Genomic DNA, 25,919 nt, shown 5'->3' on the forward strand with positions numbered 1-25,919 from the left:
TAGGAAGTTGGGCCCTAATCAACTGATAAGGACTTGGAAACCAGGTCAAGAAGTGTCATTAGGGAGTGTCAGTTTATGATAATTCAGAGACTGATAAATTATCAGGCCCTTCAAATGTTATGGGCTCCTTTAAGAAAGTGACCGATGATGTGAAGTGAAGCTAATTGGTGCCTACAGAGTAGGGGAAGACTATTAAAAGATGTCCCTTCCAGCTTGCATTTTCCACTAGGACAAGCTTTATGACCATTGAAGGCTTTGGAAAAAAAATCACAATGCCAACACAAAGCTCACAACAAAGATGCACGGATGTGTTTAGTGCACATGGTTGGTAGCTAACAATCAAAACATGACAACTCTTACCTGTATAGTTTAAGTTGGATCTTGAGAATTTACACATAATTACACATTTAACTCTCATTTTAGCACCTTTCGCTGCCTTTCATTTGCCCTTTTAACCCTATTTTCACATTAGCATATCTAATACTTTGTCAGCCGCTATAAATTAGGCAGTACAAATTAGCTTTCAGATAACACAAACCTGTACTGTACAGCCTCCAGCTTTTAGTCATTGCACTGCTGCTTGGCCGCCATCCATCTATCAAGCAATATTGCACAGTCTCAGCTTTGCAGCTGGCAATTTCACTACAATTTCTTTAGAAACCCAAACTACTATTGATGGTTTGCTTGGTGCTCTCTCTCTTTCAGCAGGACGTTTATCCACACACAAAGAATGATGGATTGGAGTATGGCTGGAGCAGGCTGAGAATGTTTTGATGCTCAGTCATGCAGCTCGAGAGCTGTGTCCATCAGATGTCAGCTGGTGTCCAAATGAAGAGTGTCAGCAGCATTATAAAGAAAACCCAGGATCAGTTTAGGTTACAATCCGACCGATCCCAGTCCGTCTCCACAAAGGGGTCTTAGGAAATCCTCTTAGCAGGAGGCCATGCAGCTAATGTGAACTATGTGTCCCCCTTTCATGGAAATCACAGCCTCTGTTCTAAGAGATTATTAGAGAGAAAGAGAGTGAGAGAGAGCAGAGCCATAAATCAATGGGTGGTTACTTACCTTCGGTGAAAGAAGCTTGCGCTGTGCAGCACCAGTAGCAATTCTGATATTTTCCAGGCCTTTCATAGCAAAAACTGTAGCAATTGTTTTGCTGTCATGCTGCTTTTTTTTCACCTATTAATACATCGGCCTAAATCTCTGAATTCAAAACCTCCTAATAGATTAAATTTTTAAATTAAATATAGCTGGCAAAGTGTACAGTGCTTAATACCCTGTCAGCCTAAGCCAGAACCACCAGGAGAGGGCTTAAGCGGAGTGGATGCACTGTCGCTGTGTTAAAGGTTTTTCTCTGCTGAGCATGCACTGATGTTTGAAGAAACACATTTTTCCTTGCTTTTAATAGCACAGGCTTTTAGAGGCTTTCACTTTTTTTTGTATATACAGTATTATAATAATGTAATAAATGTGAACATGATGTACTGTTCATATGTGAACACCAGCTGCCAGTACATTTATTTCTGTTATCAAACGCACATGCACATTGATCTGGAAAATTAGGTTTTCATGCTCTGGGTGCTATATGAGTTTAGAAAATTTACAAAGTGGACAGAAATAGAACACGCACGCTTTTCTGCACTCTCCTTGTTCCACAAGGTCCATTTTTTATGCAGTAGGATTTGTTTTATGATGCAGTTTGATGTTAATTTTTTGCCTCATTGGTGAGAAAAAATATGTTTTCTTATCAAATATTTTTCTGTGGTGTCCTTGTTACGTTACAGCAGTGATATCACGGAGCCACGAGGGTCCAGGTGAGATGGGCAAAGCGGTAAACATCCCTAAGGATGACCAGGAGAAAATGAAGGAGCTCTTTAAGATTAACCAGTTCAATCTGATGGCCAGTGATATGATTGCACTCAACAGGAGTCTGCCAGATGTGAGGCTGGATGGGTGCGTAGGCTCGTGTGTCCTCACTAACAGCAGATCTTTGATATCCATCACATTTCATGGCACATAATGTTTTTACCGTCATTGCTAAGAGGCTTGTTTTGTTTTTGGTTTTTTTTGTCAGATTTTTACTAACATATAATTAACTCAGAGTTACTGAGAAAGCAACAGAGAATAATAGAACAAGACTGACTCACTCTACTCAAAGCAAACAGCCTGGTAAGAATACAGAGGTGACTTCCATGGTCGACACCATATCTGGCATTTTATTCTTGGAGGAATTTTTATAGTGATAAGCCGCTACACAAAAACCAGAGCCAAGTATGTGACGCACTTACAGTTTTGAGCAAGAGCTGAACGAAGCTGTACGGAGACTATTTGAGTGCGAAGGAGACTGCAGAGAGAGCTTAATGATATCTGAAAGTGAAATCAAGAAATTATGCTATCAAATTGATTGAAAGATGCTTATCTAGTCTCATAAGGACTGCAGAAACTAAGGAAATGTAAGAAAAGTTTTATGATAATTTAAATAGAATTTAAACAGTTGGGTCCATTACATGTTATTAGTAATAACAACTGTACCCACTGTGAAAGATATCTTTAATAATGACTATCATTTCCATGCAGGATCTATTAGGTCCCTCGCGTTTTGCATTAGGCTTGACATTTGAATGGGAGTAGGGTTTGTTTACTGTCATTCAAGAGCCTCTTGAACACCTAATGAAAATTCAAAATGCATCTTGTATGAAACATGGGCACATTCATTTAAGGCTGCTGATATGCACAGACGTTTGCCTAGTGCGGAGACAATATCCAAGTGATTCATGTTTAACTATTCCAGTTGAGTTCTTCACGGCACTTTTCATTAAGTGGTTATCAGAGTCTCTACCTGTCAAATGAGAAATAAGCCACAAAATTATCTTTCTAAACTCCTACATTCTTTTTGTTTTAGCTCCTGTTTTTGCCTGTTTCAAGAAGAAGACCACTCCAGATTGTCTGGGATGTGGAAAAACTGTATAAAATACAATACATAAAAATTTATACAGTGCAAAAGAAGATCTATATTAGAGAGAAAAAGTTGAACATTCAGATGATGTGAACTCTGTATTTCTGCCCAATATGGGTCCATATAAATAATACAGCATCTTTATTACAGCGCACAGCTGAGCTGTGCAAAATTTCACCAGCATTATGTCTTCAAGGCAGCCTCCTGGCCTAGTTATGTCAGTCAGTGCTGTCACATTGAATAGACAGGACAGAACTAGCAATGCTGCCTGCTCCGGTAACCCCCCCCCCCCTCCCCCACATCACCACCTCCTCTAGCCATACATGCTGCCTTCACTGTCCACATCCTCTTCTGTAATGTAGCTAATTCTTTATTCAACAGCACTGACTACAGCACCGTCCCACATTTACACCCTTTGGCTTTGACAGACGTCACATTAATCCAAGGACATGCTGACATAGCTGTCAACACTGGTTTAACTTTTTCTACTTTCTTTCTCAATATCTTTCAGTAAACCTATTGTGACAATGTTTTTGCACTGATGGCGAAACTGGATAACACTTGGGAACTTTATGTTCTCTGATACAAAATAATGGGCTGCATTTTGAAACTAACTCAGTAGTAGTACAGCAACAGATTAGATGCTCTGTGCAGTGGTTCAAACATATTGAGAAATTATGTTTGTCATTGTAAATGACCATTTTAGTTTTGGGATACATTTTCAAAGTATGAATCCTTTTAATAAACAGAATATCAAAGATTATAACAAATGATAATCAGATCATCAGCTATCGTAACATTACAGTTTTACCATATATTAACCTTTTAGAAACTTTAATTGTCACAGCTTGTAATTTTACAGGACTAAATTATTTGAGACTAAAAGTATAATTGTTTTTCTTTCAAAAAATGAAATAATATTTTTAAAATTTGTTATACAGTAATACATATTGTTACACAATAATCTGCAATCTCCAACAATTGTCAGTGTAAAAATCTAAACAGTCTAAGATTAATATATTGTAAAATGGTGATTACATATTAATAATTATCAGTATGAAAAACATCCAGTATAGTTAAAATATTTGTGAAATATTTGAACTATAAAAAAATAAAAATTTAATGTTATTTTATCAACAAAGGACAAAAACACTCTTTAAATTAACTGTCAGCAGATATGGATTTAAATTAATAGGGTTTATTAAAGCTCTGACTTTTCACCTAGTTTGTTGACTCTGCATATCTAAGGGAACTTTCCTCTGTAAAGTCTTATGTCACTGATTTGCCTTCTCCCCCCCTGTGTTACTCTGTCAGCTGTAAGACCAAAGTGTACTCAGATGACCTGCCCAACACCAGCATTGTCATCGTGTTTCACAACGAGGCATGGAGCACGCTGCTGCGAACTGTTCACAGCGTCATCAACCGCTCTCCTAAACACTTGCTGGTGGAAATTATCCTAGTTGATGATGCCAGCGAGCGAGGTTTGTAATCTGTGTACGTTAACAAAGTATACAGGATGTATGTGATGGAGTACTGTAGGATGATTATGATAAAAGGGATCCACGTTTCTGGCTGTGTAGCAAGATAAATTAAAGCTAATCTAGCTTTTTTTTTTTTTAAATTACAACATAAGGACTTTATGGTGTTAGTATTTATTTTTAGAACCTGATGAATAAATACACCAATTAACCTTCGATGTAAGGCTGTGAGTCCCATTTGTTCTTGTAATCTTCAAATAACCATTTAAGATCTTTTAGATTAATAAAAAAGCCAAATGGAACGTTTGTGGTTCAAATTTACATAATTTTGGGGTTTTTTACTCTGAGAACTCCTCACTAAACCCTGGAAAAAACAAATGAGGAGTGTGATGTTGAAGACTCAAGTAAAAACACATTGATAAGTACATTTTTGAGCATTATAGAAATAACGGTCGGGTTTCCAGGTTTTGATTCAGCCATATCACAGTTTAAGGAATCGTGAAATATTGAAAGACATGTAAGTAAAGAATTTCTTCCTTTATTGGTTATGCTATTATTTTAGGTGGCACATCCACCTCTGATGAGTCAAGAAACAATATTTATGCGCTCAAGTAATTATGGTCTTACTATCTTTACCTTATTTTTTAATTTGCAGTTCTGTAACCCATAAATATGACATATAATCCCAATAGGTAGTAGCTAAAAACCTTGTTTTCAAATGTTATTATTTTATTTTGGAATCCATAAGATCTCAGCTGGACATAAGCTGACTAGCTCGAATTGATAATTTGATGACCTGATTGAAATCTCATCATCATATTGTCCATATTTAACTTGTTATGAATTTTCTTTTGCATAATTTCTTTCAGATTTCCTAAAGAAGAAACTGGAGAACTATGTGCGTACTCTGGAGGTGCCGGTGAGGATCCTGAGGATGGAGCAGCGTTCAGGTCTAATCAGAGCCAGGTTGAGGGGGGCAGCCGCCACCACCGGTCAGGTCATCACCTTTCTTGATGCTCACTGCGAGTGTACTGTTGGCTGGCTAGAGCCCCTGCTGGCTCGCATCAAAGAGGACAGGTAGGAGCTAAAATTGACATCACTAAGTATTTTGAATTTAATGCTGTTTTTTTTGAAGGCACTGATAGGAAATCACACATATGTTTGACGTTTTTGCAGCAGTGCACCACACTACTGCAAAACCTATTGTTTTGACAGTTTAGTGTTACTATTGAGCCCTAAAAACGCTTTATTACTGCAGTTGTTATCATATTTCGCCTTGGTTGCATCACTGGGTACTTGAGCCAAAACTATCTGAATACTGATGGGAAAGCAAACTTTCAGTTATTAATACGCTGCCTGGCACTGCTGATATGAGATAATAATTATGCTGCAACCTCAGAGGAAAAGATAGCTTCTGTCAATCTGCAGGTTATGCAAACTGTGTAGAGTGTAAGGTTGAGAACCCAAAAAACAGACACAGGAGGCAGCAGGGTTTAACAAAAGGTAAGCCGTTTAATTAGGCTGATGGCAGACGTCCACAGAGCAAAACACGAAGAGAAACAAAACCTAAGCCGCAAGAGCATGAAGACAAAACCACCCGGGTGATGATCACAGACAGGGACAGAGGGGAAGACAACAACACTTATATGACAGTATTTATAATTAAGGGAAAGCGGACACAGCCCTGTAACGAGACACAGGTGAAGATAATCAAAGACAGCGAGTCAGGTGGGGAAGTAAGACTAAATCCAAAACACCGGAGACGAATCATTACAGGGAAAAAAAGGGAAATGGCTAATAAATGCAGAGATTAGACACACACCTACACACAGCAGCTTTACACTAAGGCAAATACTGGGAAATTTCAGTAAAGTTATACAAGAAAGTCATTAAAGCAAAATAATCACAGCATCAAAAAAGAAACTGTAATAATAAACAAAACCACCAACAAATAAGAATCCTGGGACCATGACAATTAACACCGTCATCATGTCAACACTATATGACTTACGCAGTATCTGTATTAAGTGGGCAAAGGTTTGAGTTTGCTGCATCTGTAAAACCATTAAACAAATAGCTTTGATTTAAAGTGATGAAGAATTCATTCAATTTATGCTGTTTATCAAAATATTAAGATACTACATAAGGCATTTGCCCATGCTCTGTAGACACATTTATGCCATCCACTGTTTCTGTGTGACAGTAATGAATGATGATGATCCTCTTGTGATTCTTACCTTATCTGAGGTCAGACACATTAATTTACCCTCAGGAGGAAATTGGTATCATATGACTCCGAATATTGTATTATGGAGCCATTACACTTTTACTGAATGCTGCTGCACATGTATTGATGTCTTTAAGTCTGAGTGCAGACTGTTGAGATGGTGCAGAAATTACACTGTATGTTCAAAGATTAAATTTCCAGACCTGCTCTTTTTGATAAAGAAATAATTTTGTCTGTGACTATCCTGAGAGGAAGTACATGCATTTATCTTACAAAATAATACCTGTGCAACCATACTTCCTACACATCTGCACCGCCCTTCAATAAAAACAACGCAGGGATTCCAAGAAACTGTATTTACATTGTCTTCCAACACACAGAACTGAGAATGTTTATCGTTGTTTGTCAGCTGCCCAAGAATTTCGGTGGTCCTGTGTTCGATTTTGTTCAATGTATAATATGTAAAATGTTTAAATAAAACCTCTTATTGTGGGGTAGCTACAGTCTTACTGTGCTGTTGTAATGCATGCAAGAAAATTGTCTCGATCAAATAAACATAGACATTGTCTGGATGGCAGCATATAAAACATAGAATATATCTTTTTAAAAATATATCCCATAAGATTTTAGCCTTTCAACTGCGCTGGTAATAAGTTGGGTGGTCCTTTTCCTCTTTATCCCATAGGATGTAGGATCTGTGATTTCCATCACACCACCTGACAGTTTGCCTACTTCCTCTCAATCCATCTTAAATGAGCTCGGGCTCCGTTTTTCTTTGCATGGTAAATTTTTAGCTGCGATAAAATTGCGTTCAGTTGCAATGATTTTCAGAGCCCGTGAAGTGATTTCCATTACAGAATTGTAGCTGTTGTTTTTTTTTTTTTTTTGTTTTGTTTTTTTTCTACTGCAGTGTTGCCTGAGGGCAAATTCAAAATATTCAAGCTTCAATATTGGTTTTCTCCGTGTCCCTTGTGTACCGAGATCTCCCCTGAATATTGCTTGCATAATTTCAGAAATGAAATTATTGTGTTATTCCATGTGCCTGCTTTTCTAGGTGTTTTTGTTGTCACTGTTGATCTTTTCTTTGGTCACTTCCGCTTTCCCACTATTTTAAATTCCACTCATTCTTAATTTTGTCGTCATCCCCTCTGATCCCGTAATCTTCTTGACTCCTTCTCCAAAGCCAATCAGCCTCTCAGATCCCTGTCCTTTAAAACACAATGTCATTCTGCCCTTCAAACTGTTACACAATCCTCATTCCCCCAGCTCCACCTTAAAAATGTTGTTAGATATAAATTCAACATATTAAGCTATTATATATTCCACCTAATATTCAATATATTGTCTTTATTTTGTGTTTAGGGTTTAAATGACTTCTGTTTTGACTTCGTATTTCATAAGTTGAAACAGGGATTCATCTCTGTTTTTACAGAAATGTTGTTTATATTACAGCAGCTGAGTGGACAAAAGGAGAACAACACATTTGATGATTTAATTTTCATATTTTCTTGTAACTTTTTAAAGACTAACCAGTTAATTGATTAATCAAAACGTGAATGTTCAGCTGATTGCAGCGCTTTACGATTAATGATCATTTTCTTCAGAACATTTAATAATGTGAGTAATAGCTAGTTGCTGGCATGGTGTGCATAGAATTTGCAGTTACAACCCAGAACCTGATTTCTTCACAGTATGCGGTCGATTTTATGATGGTGGGATGTTGAGGCACGTTGAATATGATAATGAACCACATGCTTCATTTCAGTCAAGCCTGTTTCATCATACATGTGAACATTATGGCACTTTGTGTGTTTCAGGACTGCAGTGGTGTGCCCTATCATAGATGTCATCAGCGACGAGACATTTGAATACATGGCAGGCTCTGATATGACTTACGGTGGATTCAACTGGAAGCTGAATTTTCGATGGTATCCTGTTCCCCAGCGGGAGATGGATCGACGCAAAGGGGATAGAACACTCCCTGTCAGGTACATCTGTGTGTGGCTTTGCACTTGCATATCGTCTTGAAATAAGAGAGGCGAGATCAGATTAAACGCTGAAAAAGTTGGAAATATTTTGTAAGCTTAATTAAATGCAGCTTTTTTTCTGTACAGCAGGCTACAGAGGAAATGCTGAAAGTTAAATTTCTCTACAAAATATTATTTTATAAAAAGCTCCATTTTTATCTAGAGCTAGAAATAGATCATCTTTCCCTCTGTGTCCCACTGATGCCAGCTTCTGCCTAAATGGCATCCACAGAGTTGTGATGTTTCTCTTTGTAGTATAAGCATCCATGTATTTTGAAACAGGAAAATAGAAACTGCTTAGAGCTGCCTTTTTTGGCTTCACAAAACTCATCTGTATGCAAATCACTCCAAGCAGCAAACAATATCCTTTATTTAGGACTGACTTGAGTATAGAATGAATTAAAAGATAAAAGTAATTGCCCCTCTAAGGCTTTGTTTCAAATTGTCAAACAAATTGGCCTGTTATTATATCCTCAATGTTCCTCTTAGTTACAAAAAGATGCTAACGAATTCAGTATGAGGAAATGAAATATTACAAAAAGGTTTTGTGTTGTTGCCTTAATTTATGTTTTTTGCAGGACTCCCACCATGGCAGGAGGATTATTCTCTATAGACAAGACGTATTTTGAAGAAATTGGGAGTTACGATCCAGGGATGGATATCTGGGGAGGAGAAAACCTGGAAATGTCTTTTAGAGTGAGTGGTTTCTCTGTGTACCAGCACATGTTTCTGCCTTTTGATGTTCCCTTTTTATAGATATTTATAGATATTATAAAATTGGATGATCTTTCTAAATATAAAAAAAATAAAAAATACACTGTTGCAAACATTTTTTGTTTCCTGCTGCAACCATGTGGTTGCTGCTGCTGATTTTTTTGTGAGAGTCTCTCTTTGTGCATCATCCTGGCAAATGTACTATTGTGCATTGATGGGTTTGAGCACTTTGGCAGACATCTGTGGACAGATTTTTGTCATTGTTGTAATGTCACAACTGTACAGGATGTACTCATGAAACCTTGCAGATGTGGAACTGACATCACATGAAAGCCTTAGATGTGTGTGCTCATATTACATGTTGGTGTGTACTTAGCTTTGAGCTTACACAAACATAAGGGAAAAATATTTAGTCTCTTTGCTTTATGTTTGTACAGTTTATTGTAAAAAGTATATGTTATTATTACCAGTTAGTGATAGTGTGGTTCGTACTTCACCTCATGAGTCTCTCTGAATTTGCTATCATTGAAAATTTAGTTCTGGGGACACTTACTGTACCAGAAACTATGACAAGGGCAGTTTATAGAAGGTGTTTTTGTCTTCCTGTCACAGCTTGTCGTTAGTAATCAGAAAACATGAAGTGCTGTTATAAGGCATGCCTGTGAGCTGCAGCATCTAGTCACAAACAGATCTACAGTAAGTGTGTGTGTGGTACGATGGTACGCTGTTAAAATTTAAGAGCAAATCTTTTTACTGGTAACAAACGTTATCATTTATGTAGGTCACCTAAGCATCAAGGGGGTAGAACAAAGGGAACAAGCATTCACTGACTGTTTCATCAGTTTTTATCCAGCCTATTTGTCTGCTTTCCTGTCACATACTACATAAATCTGCCTTGTCTCTACGCTTGCAGATTTGGCAATGCGGTGGCTCCTTGGAAATTGTAACATGTTCACATGTGGGCCATGTTTTCCGGAAGGCCACCCCATACAGTTTCCCTGGAGGAACGGGCCAAGTCATCAACAAGAACAACAGGCGCCTGGCCGAAGTCTGGATGGATGATTTCAAAGACTTCTTTTATATCATATCACCAGGTACAGAGCAATGAAACCGCCACCATGTCACTACTACTCTCAGCCACTAAAATGATGCAGAAAACTGAAAACCAAGAGTTTAAATCAGCTCTGCTGATTTTACATGTTATAAAAAAGGTTTCAGTGTGCACTGCTGGTCAAAGGAAGACGTGAACAAACCTCATTGCTGGACCCCTGTGTGGTTAATTTAGCAAATTGGTGTAAAAGGAAAGACATGTCACTTCCATTTTAGTCTTTCATTCTCTTGCAAGGTTTTTTTTTTTATTCTTATGCAAATGTACATTTTCTTTTACTTTTATATTTGAATTTAATGCAGCTTTGCCATCTTCAAAGTGGGATTAATTAATTCCTTCTCTCAGATACATTTTTTTTTTTAGTGCTCTCTTGAACTTGGGTTCAGAAATTAGTCACGAACGGCCATCTTTCAAACAGAGCTCAAACACATATGGACAAACTAGAACAATACGACTGTGCAGATTGAGAGATGAGTACCCCTCCATCTGTCGACTTAGTAATGTGATTACCCTTTTGCAGGAAGCGGTATCCCAGAAATCTCGGGTTAACTGTTTTAGATGCCAGCCAACCTATAAGGGATCATCCCCAATCTTTCGATCTTACGGCACAAATTGTGACCTTCTCTTCCTCTCAGTCAGGCAGGATTCTCCACGGGCATGTGTGCAGACAGAGCCAGGGCTGTGATGGATGATTCTCTGTATATTGTGGCCCCGCGATGACTGTCTGTTCCTCCAGGACATTAGGGAGAATGATCTGGGTTGTGCTGCTGCCAGACCTCCCTTATTGGTGGAGAAGAGCACAGTAGGTTGCTCAGGCTGAATTTGGGAGTGGCATCTGGTGATCCTATTAAAAGTGTACCCCTTTCCTTGTCCTTCCTCTGCACTGGATCTAAGAGGCTATTCATCATGAGCTATAATATGTGATGCTTAGCCCCCGCAGATAGAAAAAAGAAAGGGAGAGAAAAGTAGCCTTCAGCTCACTGTTTTTATCTGCCAACTTGATATTTCTGTTTCCCACATTAAAGCCTGAGATGGTATTGGTAAGCTGTTTGCAATATCTTAGTTATGTGTGATAGATAGATAGATAGATAGATAGATAGATAGATACATACATACATACATACATACAGTGCTGTACGTCTTACATGTTGACTGGTTTTTGAAAGCTGTCCTCTATTTTCCCTCATTGCAATCATGCTCTTTCATATTAAATTACCACCTTGAGTCTATCTGCATTCAAGCTACGAGTCCTCAAGCGGCACTTTAGGAAGAAACCATCTGTCTAATGTGTTTGTAAGTGTCTGTGCCCAGTCGCTGTCTAATCCTTTCTTAGTCTTTAGTTTCATCAAGGCTGATACATCAGGCAGTTCACATTTGGCTAAAGTGACTTACATCATGGCCCACAGTTATTGCACAGCTTTTGCACTTGTGCGCTATTGAAGGAGATGCATCTTCCACATTACACTGTTTGTAAATGGGATTGCAGGCTAACATTATGATTGGGATATTTTCAGGTAAAGCGCTTTGTTTCCCTTCATAAAGGTTCCCTCTGGTGTCGGGTCTCGGTGGTGCACAGACACAACCATCCTATTTTTCAGAGCAGAAAATGTGTCTCTTAATGTGACGGATGATGTTCACTGATACATATGGCTGCATTTCCTGTCTTGACATTTCATTTGCAGGCGTGATGCGGGTGGAGTACGGAGACGTCTCCTCTCGCAAAACCCTCCGTGAGGCCTTAAAGTGCAAACCGTTTTCCTGGTATCTAGAGAACATCTACCCAGACTCCCAGATCCCAAGAAGATACTACTCTCTTGGTGAAGTATGAGCTCTCTTATACTCTAATCTTCTATAATGTATCGCATACACCGGCTCCTTCTGCGTTCAGTCAGATATATCCTTTTAGCGCCTGGCCTCATTTTTTTCATTTTCTTTCAGAAAGACAATATCTCTGTGAGATATAGCCTGAAAATATCAGGATCTAGGAAAGGCTTAAAAAAAGCTGAAAAACAAACAACCGAGTTTGTATTGAACGTGCATAATAAACAGACGTTTGGCTGTTCAAGGAGTCGGTATTGATCCCCCCCACATGTTGAGGCAGTGAGATAAAGCTCGTGTATGCCTTCTAGATAGTTTTGTATTCTGCTCTTTAAAGAACAAAAAAAGACTGTTTCCGAGTACCTACCTTAGAAATCAGATTTTTCATAGGGTTGTTAATATGTAGAAATTGTAAGCATGTAGTATGGTTTGATAACTACTCATTTACAGTTTTGACACAGCTTATTTTACGAGAGATTTTTTTTAGTTATTTCCCTTCTGCTTTTTTAAAGTGACCACAATCAGCTTCTTGATGAACATAGCTTTGTGCGGGAAGCATTGAAGCGGGGGTCAACTCAGTGCTAACATGGGCCGTGCTATCTGGACATAGATGGAGGTCATGTAAAAGTAATGTCAGTCTAAGAACTGAGTGTGAAATGAGGTTGTAATCCTCTAACACTCATACAGCTGAGGATGAGGGGACTTTTCTCTCTCCTTTGCACTGCTCTCCTATACTGCAGTAAAAACTGGTTTTCTCTATCTCCCTTTAGCCACTGCAGCACCTTTTTTTTTTTTTTTTTTTTTTTTCCATTTTCCTCTAAACCAGACTACTTCTGGCTGATTCTCATCCCCCATAACACACAGTCAGCCTTTCCTTAACAGCCGGAACCATTAGGTTTTATATCACTTAATTATTATGAATGCCATTCCGTTCCTGCATGATAGGCATGGTAATGGCTTAGGCAACATACATAGTCAGCTCCGCTTCAGCTCTGTGAATGTAGGAGTTCATTAGATAGCTGAGTTGACTGGAAGTCAGTAGGAGCTGTGATAATTGCTTATTGAGAAGTGTGCAGTCAACTTAGCTCAGTTTCATCTTTAAAAGTGGATATAATGAGCAGAGGTTGGACTAAATTAACTCAGTGACATGGTATATACATGATTTTAGCTATAGGATTTATGGAAGATGGTGACAAACTTTTTCCAGTTTCCAAAAAGAAAGCATCATTAAATCTGTGACTTGCATTTAAAGTGGTTTCAGCATTAGTGATGCTGCAATATTTGCAAACCTGGGGTGGCAACTAACATTATTCTCTGTTATTTGCTTATATGATTATTTTATCAAATGCCAAGAAATAGGTTAATTTTTTAACCCTTTAAAGCCTGAACCATGAAATAATTGCCAGAAAATTAAAGATTTTGGAAATCGAGTGATTATTAAACCTTCTGACAAAGAATTAAAAACAAAACACTGATGTATGTTTCCAAAACTCATGGATCAAATATTTGGGTTTAAAAGGTTAATTAAAAAACTAATCAAACCCTAAAGATACTCAGTACAACTGAGTGAACTAAAATGCTGTTGCTAATTATATATTAACAGATTAATTTCTTTGGAAGACAATATTTAAGATGTAGTGATTGATAATCAATTTGCACAAGAGATCCTTGGATGAAGAATTCAAACAATAAGGGAGGACAAAAAACAAGGACTTAGAAAAGGAATTTTTTTTTATTGATGTATTAAATGGGACGTCATTATTCTGGTAATGTATGTTTTTTCCTGTTCCTGTAGCCTAGCTGTTGTCAAAAGAAACATAAATAAAATGCTATGATGTAACCCTTTAAGACTTTAGTGTTACAAAGTTAATAAACTTGTACTTCTTATTTGTAAATCTGAACTTCCTGTCTATAGATCAGAAATGTTGAAACCAACCAGTGTATGGACAACATGGGGAGAAAGGAGAACGAGAAGGTTGGCTTTTTCAACTGCCATGGCATGGGTGGAAACCAGGTGAGGAGATAACAGGAAATACTGTATTGAGAGTATTATGCTTAATTGTGAAAAGAAATACTATTGTCTATATTATAATAGAATTTGCAAATGTAACTTTAAATCTGAATGAAACTAAGCACAGCCTTAAGCGTTCTACTTGGGTAGCAGCCAGGTGTTGCTAACTAAACATACTTGATTAATTGATCATTAGCAGGTGTGAGCACCTCTATAATTTGCTGATCTGGAGCATTTAGGTGTTAACACAATGTTCCCAGGAGTAGACATGCCAACAAATTTACTCCAAGGTCAGGGCATGTAATACTTAAAGATATTTAAAGCACAATCCCAAGAACTAGATCTCAGACCATCCAGGCTTCAATTAGCATGTTAAAGCCGAAGGACTGAAAAATAAAATGATCACGGTGTTGCAATGGTCCAGTCAAATCAGACCTCAACTTGACTGAAATGTTATGGCAGGAGCTTAAGAGAGCTGCGCAGAAACAAACTTCAATTTCTCCACAGTGATTCGAGAGAATGATGATTTCAAATTATTACTGCTAAAGATGGTTCTCCAAGCTACTAAATCATGGGGTGTACTTAATTTTAAAGTGCAGCCTCTAGCAGTACATTATCTTGCCCAAAAACTTGACTTCAGGTTGGAAGCAAGGAGTGTGTTAATCTCCAACTTCTAAGTCAATGTGCAGATTTTCAATACAATGCTTTCTCTCTCTCATTTCTGAAGCCCAGTGTTGATTAGACTCAAAGATTTCTAACCCAGAATTCACTTTGGTCCAATCAATATTCTTTATACTCGAATCTCATTATAGTTTTTTTTTCTGCAGCACACAAGACAGAATATCTGTCCAGTCTTGTATAAAAAATATCTGTAGAACATCCTGGAAATGCCCAATAAAGTACACAATAAATTTTTAAAAAGCTCTGGAGTGTAAATAAAAACAAAAAATAAAAAATAAAAAATAAATTAAGGTTTAAAAAATATTTACAGTTTAGTCATCTATCCCTAAAACCCCTTACAATACTGTTGTTTTATTTTTTGTGATGTTGATGTTACTGATATTTTTCAAGAGCTAAATAAAACCTCTTCCTGTAGGTGTTCTCGTACACTGCGGATAAAGAAATCAGAACAGATGACCTCTGCCTGGATGTCTCCCGCCTCAACGGGCCTGTTGTCATGCTCAAGTGTCACCACATGAAGGGCAATCAGATGTTTGAGTACGATGCTGAGGTAGGATCTGTGGCCCTTTTAGGATCCAAATAATTCAAAATAAGGGTTCTAAAGCAAGTGGCCATTCTTTTCCCCTGTTCCTCAATTTAACGTTTGTACCTTTACCTGTCAAAAGGTAATTTCATGAGCAATAGGACACTGAGGATCTTTGGTCGTGGGAAAACTAGAATGACTGTTTTCTGCCACAAGATGGTGCTGTGTGCTGTTGTTGTTGTTGTTTTTTTTTTAAAGCACCACGGAAGTTGAGTTGCTATTTCAACCCAGCAGCTGTTTCTCTTTTCTCGTCTCATTATGTAGTATGTTGGCAAGTGGGAATATGATTTTGAGGTAAGCTGTTCAATTTGTCCCTCCTGAAGTGCCACATTGTGATTTAGTATTGTGAGTATGAGTGTGTGGACGCTGAAGTGTTAGTGTTTAGTACGGTAGATCGTTTATATAAATATATTTTTTGGATGTGTACTGAAGTCTTTTTCTACATCGGTGACCTGGAATCACGCATTGCAATTTATCCTTTTATATTTTGTAGACAAATATATTGTATGTGCAGCAGAACAATCAAGTCACCAAATAATTTACATCGCAGAGAGAAACTGAAGTCTAACCTATAACCCCACCCCCCCCCCCCCCCCCACCCCAAAAACAAGCAAACAAACCAAAACACAAGTATCACCTACAAATATCAAAGACAAATGATTGCATGCATTAGGTGCAAAATGGTGAGGTGAAAAAATAATAACCTTATGTCTTTTTTTTTTTTTTTTTTTTTTTTTTTTTTTTTAGCTGTGTTGCTCATTACAGGTATTTCTATATGTGTATATATGTATGTATCAAAGTCTTTTCCTTTTGCAATAGCACTGAATTAGAAAATATAATTGACAAAGCTAGACGCTGCATATTGAACACCAGGGTTTCACTTTACCTAATATTCCTGGGTATGCAAGCAGTAATAAGCTTGCATTTTTGATATTCAGTCAAATGAAGAAACAGATGTTGTGGGCAGGAAACAAAGACATTTTGAATCTCATAGGAAAACTAAATATTCTTCTCAAGCCTTGTTTCCTTAGAATACATCAAAATACATTATGGATTACACAACTCAAAAAGCATTTTTATATGAACAATTTATGCATTTTTAATCCTCTGGGAGATGGTTAGACGAGGCAGCGTCGCATGCAGAGTTGTCTATGAGTGATTGAGATGTCCTATCACTGACATGGCGGTATGACAAAGTGAGGAAGCTCAGAGGCCTTTCCATCGAGCATTGAACAAATCCATGGAGAAATCCTTTCATTACACTTTGCTCTCAGTGTGTTTTCCTTAAAATGGGGGGAAAAAAAGAGAATAAAATGAATAATTCATAACGAAGAGGACCGGTCTCTGTTGTAAACAGCTCTGGGGTTTCATCGCTGTCAGTAGCCGGTGTTATTTTTAGCCCAGGTGTGACTGACAGGGACTGAATCCTGGATGACTATAGTACCATTAACATTTCATCTGGTCATCAGTTTCACTTTCACAGAAATACCTGGCTTCTCCATATTCCTCCTGTATTCATTTACAGTTGTGACCGACATCCACTTTCCTGTTCACCTACTCTGCTGTTTCAGCCAGCAATAAGTTCTATTTGCTGTGCTTTCCCTCGCATGGATATCCCACTCAAACACATGATAGCCAAAATTTCTAAGTGCGCTGAAGTTTTCACCAATTTATCTGTACTTTTTAACTTTGCTGTGCTTGTCAAGTTGTGTTTTAGCTTTAGTAGAGTCTAATGTAGTTTTTAAACTTTTTTTTTTTTTCCAGCCAGTTTTCTGGCTAAAGAAACCCAGAATGTTCTTTATTTTTTTAAGACTTAAAATATTTGAGCTAATCGTTATTTAATTCACACTTGAACTATTGCAGCAAAATGCAAGTAATGAGTTTATTGGAGATAAAGAGTTTGAGGCATGGATTGGCATATTGATTGAATAGCTATTTACAAGTGAGGCACACTAAGCCACAGGCTGTATCAGGGAGTAAAATGGGAGAATCAAATAGATAAACTCAAATTCCTGCAGGTAAGGGGCATGACATGACCGCGTTTCACCACTGTTGGACATTCTCTTTATTACGCTTGAAGCTCACACAAGTCGGCTCAGCTTCCCAGCTGCCAGCCACATACCAACAACAACAGCAACACCACAACAGGACTCTATACCGATCTTAAGTTGGCGAGGCGTGATTGCGATCCTGTGCAGCTGGGTCCGCTTTCCCTGCCGACCACGCCCTGCCACGAATTAGAACATAGATATTTAGTAAAAACATGTCATCTAACTTTTTTTTTTTTTTTTTTTTTTTAAATTGTCCATCTCGTTTTATAAATTGCCCCCCAAAATTATTTGCATTGTGCTAATTTTGGCAAATATCGTCTGCCTCATTGTAAGGACATGTTCAAATTGTTGATGTGGTCATTTTCTCAGGGGTTTGAACTTTGAAACCAACCTCCTAGACTTTCAAGTGGTTGCTTTGGAGACAGCAACCAGGCCTGCAACTACTTGCAGTCAGTTGCTGACCCCAAAGCCACTTTGTGCATCAAGATGTCTATTAAAAATAAGTGGGTCTCCTATCAGACTGTCAACAGTCTGCCATTGAATGGGGTCAAGTTGGCAGTTACATGCAATCTGTGAGAACAGAGGGATTCACTGTGATAAATCAGCAGAATATGGCACCTTTATATTAAACATTAAACTGTGATGTAATTGCTGCAGGATGGCAGTTTAACTAAAGAATGACATAGGAACTCTGCTTGCTTTTATATAGGAATTTAACCAGGAGACTTTCAATGGGCAAGCGCTTATTGGTGCAAACACACTCAGATTCATAAATGCAGACAGATTTTAATGTGTTGCCAATCTGTCTGCATCAATGAGATCTGCCTACAAGTGATTGTTGCTACTGATTTGATGCAAGGAGGTTGCCATCCTGTTACCTTTTTTCGTGGGTGACTGAGCCAATAGTCACATGAATAATTTGAAACATGACCCAAATCGCTTATGAAGATATGGTCCATCTAATAACTAAATAAAACAAGAAATGGACCAAATAAGTCAGACATTTAGTCAGTGTCTGGGAAAGTTTACTGCGAAGAACAGACGCATCAGTTTAAGAATTACTTTATGACTCTGTGACTTACCTTGAAACCCATCTGTCCCTTTTCCCTCCTGGCTCACTGCAGAAGCACACCTTCCTCCACATCATCACCCAATCATGTCTGACCATCGGCCGTCTGGAGGACGGCACCTATGGCCCCACTGTGGAGTACTGTAACAACAGTCCAATACAGTCGTGGATCCTCCACAACTACACTCGTCTGGAGGTCGCTAGACACCTCTACTTCAGTCCCACGGATTATTTTCTCTAAACTCAAGTCTGCTCTCGGGGGCTACGGGGGGCGTGAGGTGAGCAGATTAGCACAAGTTAGGTGTAGAATTAGAGGTTGGTGGTCATCATAGTTGCTCTGTAGCAATGTAGTTTCACACTGTTAGAATTCACTAGACCTGTTTGGGCTGTAATAGGCAACTTTGGCTGTTTTGAGAGTATGTTTGATTTTCTGATTTTTGTCAGTGAGAGTAGACTTGTGGTTCTTCCAGGTGTACGCCTGAATGTGCATGTGTTTTAGGAAGCATTAACACTTTTTTGTTATTGGTGACCTTTCAAGGGGGGAGTGCACAGAGACGTGGGAAGAGCTTCATTACACAATGACAGATGTCCTGTCAAGATGCTTCTCTGTATAAGATGCTATCTGGAAGACCTTTAGCTAATCTTTTTGCTAAATTACATCTCAATTGACATTTATTTTCCAAAATAAATATTATATTTTGATGTGAAAATTCACTGGCTGTCCCCTGGACTGCCTGCACATGATGAATGATGGCCGAGATGGAGGACGTGCTTATTTTTAGCTGATTATCTGCATGCGGAGCTTATTCAAATGGGCTCGCCATTGTTTACAAGTTCTTTTGAAGTGATCCTTCATTGTGAACCCATCTTTCATGGCTGTAGTTGCTCAGGCCACTCTCTTATTGGCCAAAAGCAGCTGTGTACACAGTGTTCCATGTACATTGTAAAATGCCCATTATCAGTGTTTTTTCACCACTAAGCCTTCTTATTTACATACTTTTGTGAGGAATGTTCTTCAGCTCAGCATTTCTGTCCATTTCGGAGTTGTTATTTTCCTGCCTTTTCCAGGCTTTGTGTCTGTCAGTCATTCTCTCTGTAGCCAATTCTGTTCTGTTGAGTAATTTGGAGTGAACACCTCAGAATCCTGTACTGTTGTATCTCTCAAAACGCTAAAGAGCAATTTCACTGTAGCATGCCACAGTTTCTGTGTCCAAGCAGGGCAAATTGGGTAAGGAGCTCCTGGGACTGCTGGTGTGTGTCAGAGTTGTGGCAGTATAGTGACCTGCTGTTAGATGGCCTGATTTGCTGTTCACTCTCAGACGTCCTCCTAGCATAGCAAGCAGAGAGGAGCACGTACACAAGAGAAGGGCTCCATTAAAGCAAATGACACTGTTGCTGAATCTGCCCTGAGATACAAAAGTATCTGCTGTGTTTGTATCCCACAAAAAAGCCACTCCTCTATCTAGATCCCCAGCAGCAAGCACAGAAGATCACGTCAAAACAAGAACCTCTCTGCCTTTCAGCAAGTCCAGTGTGCTGTGTGGTGATAAAGAGGATGCTATTCCTCAACCTGGGTTATGGTTAGAAACGGTCATCATTTAATTAGCTGGTCTCAGCTGTGCACACACTCGGTTTCTTGCTCTGGAGACTGTGCTTGGTTTGCTGGGAGGAAGATGGGAGTTTTCTCTGCCCCAAAGCAAGCATGAAATAATTATGAGCAAAGGACAGGGCCTCCATATTTCGAGTAATTTCATTGAACATGGAACTTTTTTCTTTTTCAAATCATACTTTTCTTGTGCCACATGTTCCCCTGGAGTAAATTTAGATTTTGAATGAAAGGAAAAATAGTATCTTTATGATTTAAGGCTGTTTAGAAAGGCTTTGTAAATGATTATGCCCTGCGCATGGCTCAAAAATGTAGTATTCATTCAGTCTGGATTAGGAAAAAATTGTTGATCTTTGCTTCTTTTTTATTCTTCTTCTCAATAGTTTAGGGAGAACTTTGCTATGAAGTTACAACTACTATTAAAGAACTACTTTTTAAATTAAAGTATAGTGTAGCACAAGCTTACTGTTCTTTTCCTTTGTTTTTAGACAGGTGTGTGAGGTTGTGTGCCACCTGCTCTCTTTGTTCTCACTCTGTTTGAACAAGTGTGCCCTGTAGGGCAGTCTGCAATGTGTACTTCAGGAAAGGTGTGTGTGTGTGTGTGTGGCTGTGTTTGCATGCACTTCTTTGTATCCAGGCAGATAGTGTTGGGCCCTTGTGTTTTATAGCTTGAGATCAAACATGGCCTGAGCGTCTCCGTGAGCTCATTAGTCTGAATATCCTCTGTTAACTGTCAAAGCACAATCTTGTTTTAATGAAGAATTATGCCTCGATTGCAGAATTTAAAAACCCCCAAATCATGCTTAATGACCAGTTTTTATGCCATGATGTATTTTTAGGTTACTTGTTCACCTGCGTTTTATTTTTTATGCCAATATAACATTGTGTTAAGCTGCAAACTGCTAAACCTGAGGCTATCTCTGTTTTGGTTTTCATTTATACGCTTATACATTTTCATATATTACATGGCATCTTTGTAGCTCCTAACATAATTTTCCCAATTTCTCTCGTGGCATTGTTTTTCTCTGCAGAGGCTCTGCTTCTCTTTACAAACCAACTCTCAAGTCCCCTACTCCTCTGCATGTGATCATTAGGATGAGAAAAGCAACTCAAGTGAGGAATGAAATTGCGGAAGCATGTTACTACTGAGGGTTTAAACATAAATGGTTAATCAAGGCTATTGAGGGCTCTCTCACAGTTGTTAGTGGGGGGTGTTATCTCTGGTGACGTGTGGCAGATAGCCACAGATTCTCTCCTGTGGTACATACCACTTGTGTGGTGCTTGAGTTCGAGCTCATCACAACAGGTGTGTTATTTCCAGTCTGGTCCAGTTTGTCTTGTTTTCTAGCCTTTCTGGTTTCCACGAAAAAGCATCACATAGGACAGACAGGAGCGATGGAGTGGAGCAGGAGAAGGAATACTGTAATTACATTAACGGGGACCCTGTTCTATTTAAGTGTCTTGATGAGCTATGGCAGTGACAGTGAGCCAGTATGCACAGTACCAGATCCCTGAGAGTGTAAATGGTTTTCACTCATCATTATTTTACTAAAATGTCTTTCATGAAGAAAGCCAGTTAATCAGTCATTGTCACCTGAGCCCAGTTAGACAGAGCCCAATCCAACTTGTCCCACGGTCAATTTAGTTAGCAGATGATGGCATATTTGGCCTGTGATGTGTAATGAAGCCACTGTGAGAAATGTAAGGTTATTAAAATACTTCTATAATGATAAGCTTTGCAGTTACACACCTTCATTAGTTCTGTACAGGTGTTTTTACTGGTATACAATGCTGTGCAAGTCTAGAGCAACCTCTTATTTCTTTATATTTTGCTAGGAAAAAGGGAACTAAGTGCAGTGATTCTCAAAACGTGCAAACATACATAGAAATACAGTTTATAAGGCAACAACAGAGTTTGAGCAATTGCAATGAGCTTGAAAGTCAATATTTGGTGTTACTGACTTTATACTTTAAAAAATGACATGGAAGCTGCCTAAGACAGTTCACTCTGTGTTAAAGTAGTCTTTAGGAATAATTCTCAAGGCCTCTTGAAGGACAGTCAAAGCTCTTCTTTTGTTCCGTGCTTTTACTGCATTGCAGTGTGTTTGAGTCCACGCTGAAAACTGAAGCTGCTGCCAATCAGATGCCTTATAGTTGTTGGTGGGTCAGAGTCTGACTTTACTTCTCGGTGTCAATAATTCCATCTATTTTGACAAGGTCCCTAGCACCACTGGCTGAATTGAACCCCCAACCATGACCGATCCTCCGCCATGTTTAATACATAACTGTGGACACTCCCTGTTGTACCTTTCTCCTGAACTCCTCTGTTCATGATGATTTGAACCTAAATTTTCTAAACTGGATTTATCACTCTATAAATATAATTTGGCATGTCTTGGCCTTTTATCTTCTCTGCCTCAATTTCAAACAATTTCTTATGATGTGTCAGTGAACAAGAGATGGATCAGTTCAATGGCCAGATACATCTCTCTGGTTCTGTGTCAGGTCTTTGCTGGATTCCCCCCCCCCCCCCCCCCCCCCTATTTTATAAGGACACGACAAATACAGTGAATCTGCTGTAGCCACTTCTTTTGTCCTTCACTTGTCTAGTTTCCTCAAATTTTAAGGACACACTGCACACCCTGCTCAAATATGGCAGGTTTTCTGCTAATAACTCTTTACAAATCACCTTGTTGGTAGGGATGGGTACCGGTGTCCGGTGCCATGATGGCACCGGTTCTGACATAAACGGTAGTAACCAGACCGAAAAGCAGCGCACATTTCGGTGCTTTATTACGGTGCTTTATTTCAGTGCTTTATTTCCTGAGCTGTGATACACTTTAGATTCTAGCCAATCATTTTACGTTTCCGAGGATAGTAGGCGGGTCCAGGTACCTACGTTCTTTTAGAGCAGAGCTACAGATTAAAAATGCCCAAGGCGAAGCGGTCAAAAGTCTGGCTGTACTTCACAGCAAAAGATGCAAACTCAGCAGCCTGCAACAAGTGCTTTAAGCTGATACTGTGATACTGTCAAAGGAGGTAACACCTCAAATCCGATGAAACACCTGGCGACGCATAGCGTTTTTTTTCTAAAGCTGAGAAATGCGCCCTATTTGATAGCTTGCTGCGAGACCTCACACCGTGCACATCTACTGCGGGTGTGGTACCTGTTATCGGACCCGGAGCAATATCCCCCAAAAACCCGAAGAATAGAGTCCTGGCCCCTAGCCCTGCCAGTGTAGCAGAAATGATGACGGATGATGATGCAGCAGCAGCCGTTCTTCTCTGCGTGAGTAGCTTAATGTTGTCCGTGTGTAATTTACGTTGAGTAGGCTAACCACGTTATTACATTAATGCATTGTTAAGGAAGAAACGCTTTTATGAGTTTTATGTTGCATTAAAGTATATGTTCATATTTTACTCTTATAGGAAAGACTTGCTCCTTTGCACAGATACAACACCCACAGCTTTGTTCGCAGAAACAGGAAGCTGACCCCGTGTCATTTACAGCAAAGAGATTAGCACACACACGAACTTAGTGACGCATACACCCACACACACGTATGCAAAATTAAAGGAAACTGCTATGCTTGTCCCACCCTGCTACTATAAAAATAAACGAATACTGCAGCTCGGTGTGACTCTCTCTGAGTTTCACCCGTGCCACACGTTATCAGTATCAAGTGTCTCAGTGTTGTTTATTCACCTGACTGTTTGTTAACTGTAAATCTCTGACATGCATGTAAGGTGAACTAGCAAACATCATCATAGCTACATGCGGCTGTCTTCTTGTTTGATGGCAGATACTCCCTTCATCATGGCCAAAAAGGCTAAAATGACCAAAGAAAAAGTGGAAAACAGTTAAACATGAGAGGTTTTTTGGACAAAGTTTGTATTTTTTCCATTGTTTAAGCACTGCTTCCAGCTAAGAGTGATACCATATATGCCCCATAGCTGCAGAAAAGGCTAACATTGTTATCTTTTTACAAAAAACAGCTGAACATGAGAGGTTTTTGGACCAATTTTGTGTTCTCCATTCTTTAAGCACTGGTTCGAGCACCGTTTAAGCACCGGCACCGTTTCAAAAGTACCGGTTTGGCACCGGTATCGGATAAAACCTAAACGATACCCATCCCTACTTGTTGGTGCAAAAAATTTAATGCTGTCAAACTGTGTTGTCTTTGAATCAGCTGAAAAATGGCAACAAATTGTGTTTTTTTTTTTTTTTTTTTTTTTTTTTTTTTTTGTGACACACTGCTAATACATGGACTGGTTCTTATATAGGTTTTTTTCAACTCTAACTGAGCACTTAAAGTGCTTTATACAACTTGCCTAATTCACCCATCCATACAAGCAACTTGGATTTACTATCTTGTCCAAGGATATTCGGCATGCAGACTGGAGGAGCCAGATATCGAACCACCAGACTTCTGATTAGTAGATGATCTGCTCTACCTCCTGAGCTACAGCAACCATAGTAACAAAAATGGAAAATTTTTATCAGATTTTACACAATTTGCAACTGAGAGGCGATCATTGTGGTGTACTGATTAGGGTAGAGATATTTGTTGCAACTAATGTCACATTGTAAACTTTTTCTTCTCCTCGTGATCCCTGGTTACTTATGTGTTCTGAAAAAAGATGCTGCTATAATGTGTCGCATTAACAATAAAAACACAGTTTATCCCAAGCATGGTGTTGAATAAATAATCGTGATGTGGTCAGTGCTAACAAGCACCAGCAGTATTACTGCCTATTATACTGTAGCACTTTGATCAAAAAGTAAATATAATGAGCTGCAGTGTTAACAATAAACTCTTTTTCCTAGGTTATTTTAATAATTGGAATAAATAAATATTTAAAACTGTTTATTATTGTTCCTGAGAATGGACCAGATCACCACATGTATGTGATAAGGGTCACTCAGAGGAACAAACATTATTATCACCTCACATCGCTATCATTTCAGCTCTTTGGTTTGCAAACCTAAACATAGTGATAAAACTGAAAACACTGTAGCGAGTTTGTTGCAGTGGTTTTAACATTAAAACAACTCCTTTTCCCATTACCACTGAATGTGGGGGGGAGTTGGCTCTAGAGAGGTTGATGCTTTTGAAGCTCAGTCAATCACAGAAACATCCTTTTGTTAAAGTGCCAATGACAAGTTTCTCCCCCGACAGGAGCCTCGATTTCCACAGCGTTTCACAGTGAGAGATGTATTGTATGAGGGGTAACCCTTTTTTATGTTCCTTATTTTGTCATTCTGTTTTTATTGTTTTAATAAATGGTGCAGGCACAGACTTAAGTTTATTTACTGGGTCAATGGTACAACAAAGCTGAAATTTGGGAAATTGGTAGTTAAAATGAATCTGAGGGTTGGTTTGAGTGATGCGCATAGATTCAGCTTTTCTTCAGACCACAGTTGAAGCAGTGAGGCACTGGCAGCTGACACTGATGCCCTCAGTGATGACCTGCATCTTTGAGAGTACATGACTGTAAAACACAGGGGAGGTTGGTCTTCAACTTGTAATTGTTTAATGTCATGCGTATATATTTACATCAGTTGTAACTGCCTGTTGTTTTGTTTTTT

At 38.8% G+C, this 25,919-nt stretch overlaps 1 protein-coding gene across 5 annotated transcripts in view; it reads left to right on the forward strand.

The window, feature by feature from the left end:
* galnt13 (polypeptide N-acetylgalactosaminyltransferase 13) overlaps nucleotides 1-25,919 on the forward strand; it is a 37,276-nt gene that overhangs the window by 8,348 nt on the left and 3,009 nt on the right. Inside the window, exons 3-13 of one of the 5 annotated variants that reach the window (XM_080902671.1) lie at nucleotides 1,785-1,953; nucleotides 4,271-4,437; nucleotides 5,304-5,511; nucleotides 8,479-8,649; nucleotides 9,267-9,384; nucleotides 10,316-10,496; nucleotides 12,193-12,332; nucleotides 14,244-14,342; nucleotides 15,436-15,570; nucleotides 18,779-19,001; nucleotides 25,745-25,913. In XM_080902671.1, the coding sequence (XP_080758797.1) occupies nucleotides 1,785-1,953; nucleotides 4,271-4,437; nucleotides 5,304-5,511; nucleotides 8,479-8,649; nucleotides 9,267-9,384; nucleotides 10,316-10,496; nucleotides 12,193-12,332; nucleotides 14,244-14,342; nucleotides 15,436-15,570; nucleotides 18,779-18,964 (1,574 nt within the window). In that variant the 3' untranslated portion in view covers nucleotides 18,965-19,001; nucleotides 25,745-25,913. Of the gene's footprint in view, nucleotides 1-1,784; nucleotides 1,954-4,270; nucleotides 4,438-5,303; nucleotides 5,512-8,478; nucleotides 8,650-9,266; nucleotides 9,385-10,315; nucleotides 10,497-12,192; nucleotides 12,333-14,243; nucleotides 14,343-15,435; nucleotides 15,571-18,778; nucleotides 19,002-25,744; nucleotides 25,914-25,919 lie in introns of those variants that run through there. The other 4 variants (XM_080902670.1, XM_080902672.1, XM_080902673.1 and 1 more) reach the window with 4 other exon arrangements.

The sequence above is a fragment of the Rhamphochromis sp. 'chilingali' genome, assembly GCF_963969265.1.
Source record: "Rhamphochromis sp. 'chilingali' genome assembly, chromosome: 14".
NCBI classification, from domain to species: domain Eukaryota; kingdom Metazoa; phylum Chordata; class Actinopteri; order Cichliformes; family Cichlidae; genus Rhamphochromis; species Rhamphochromis sp. 'chilingali'.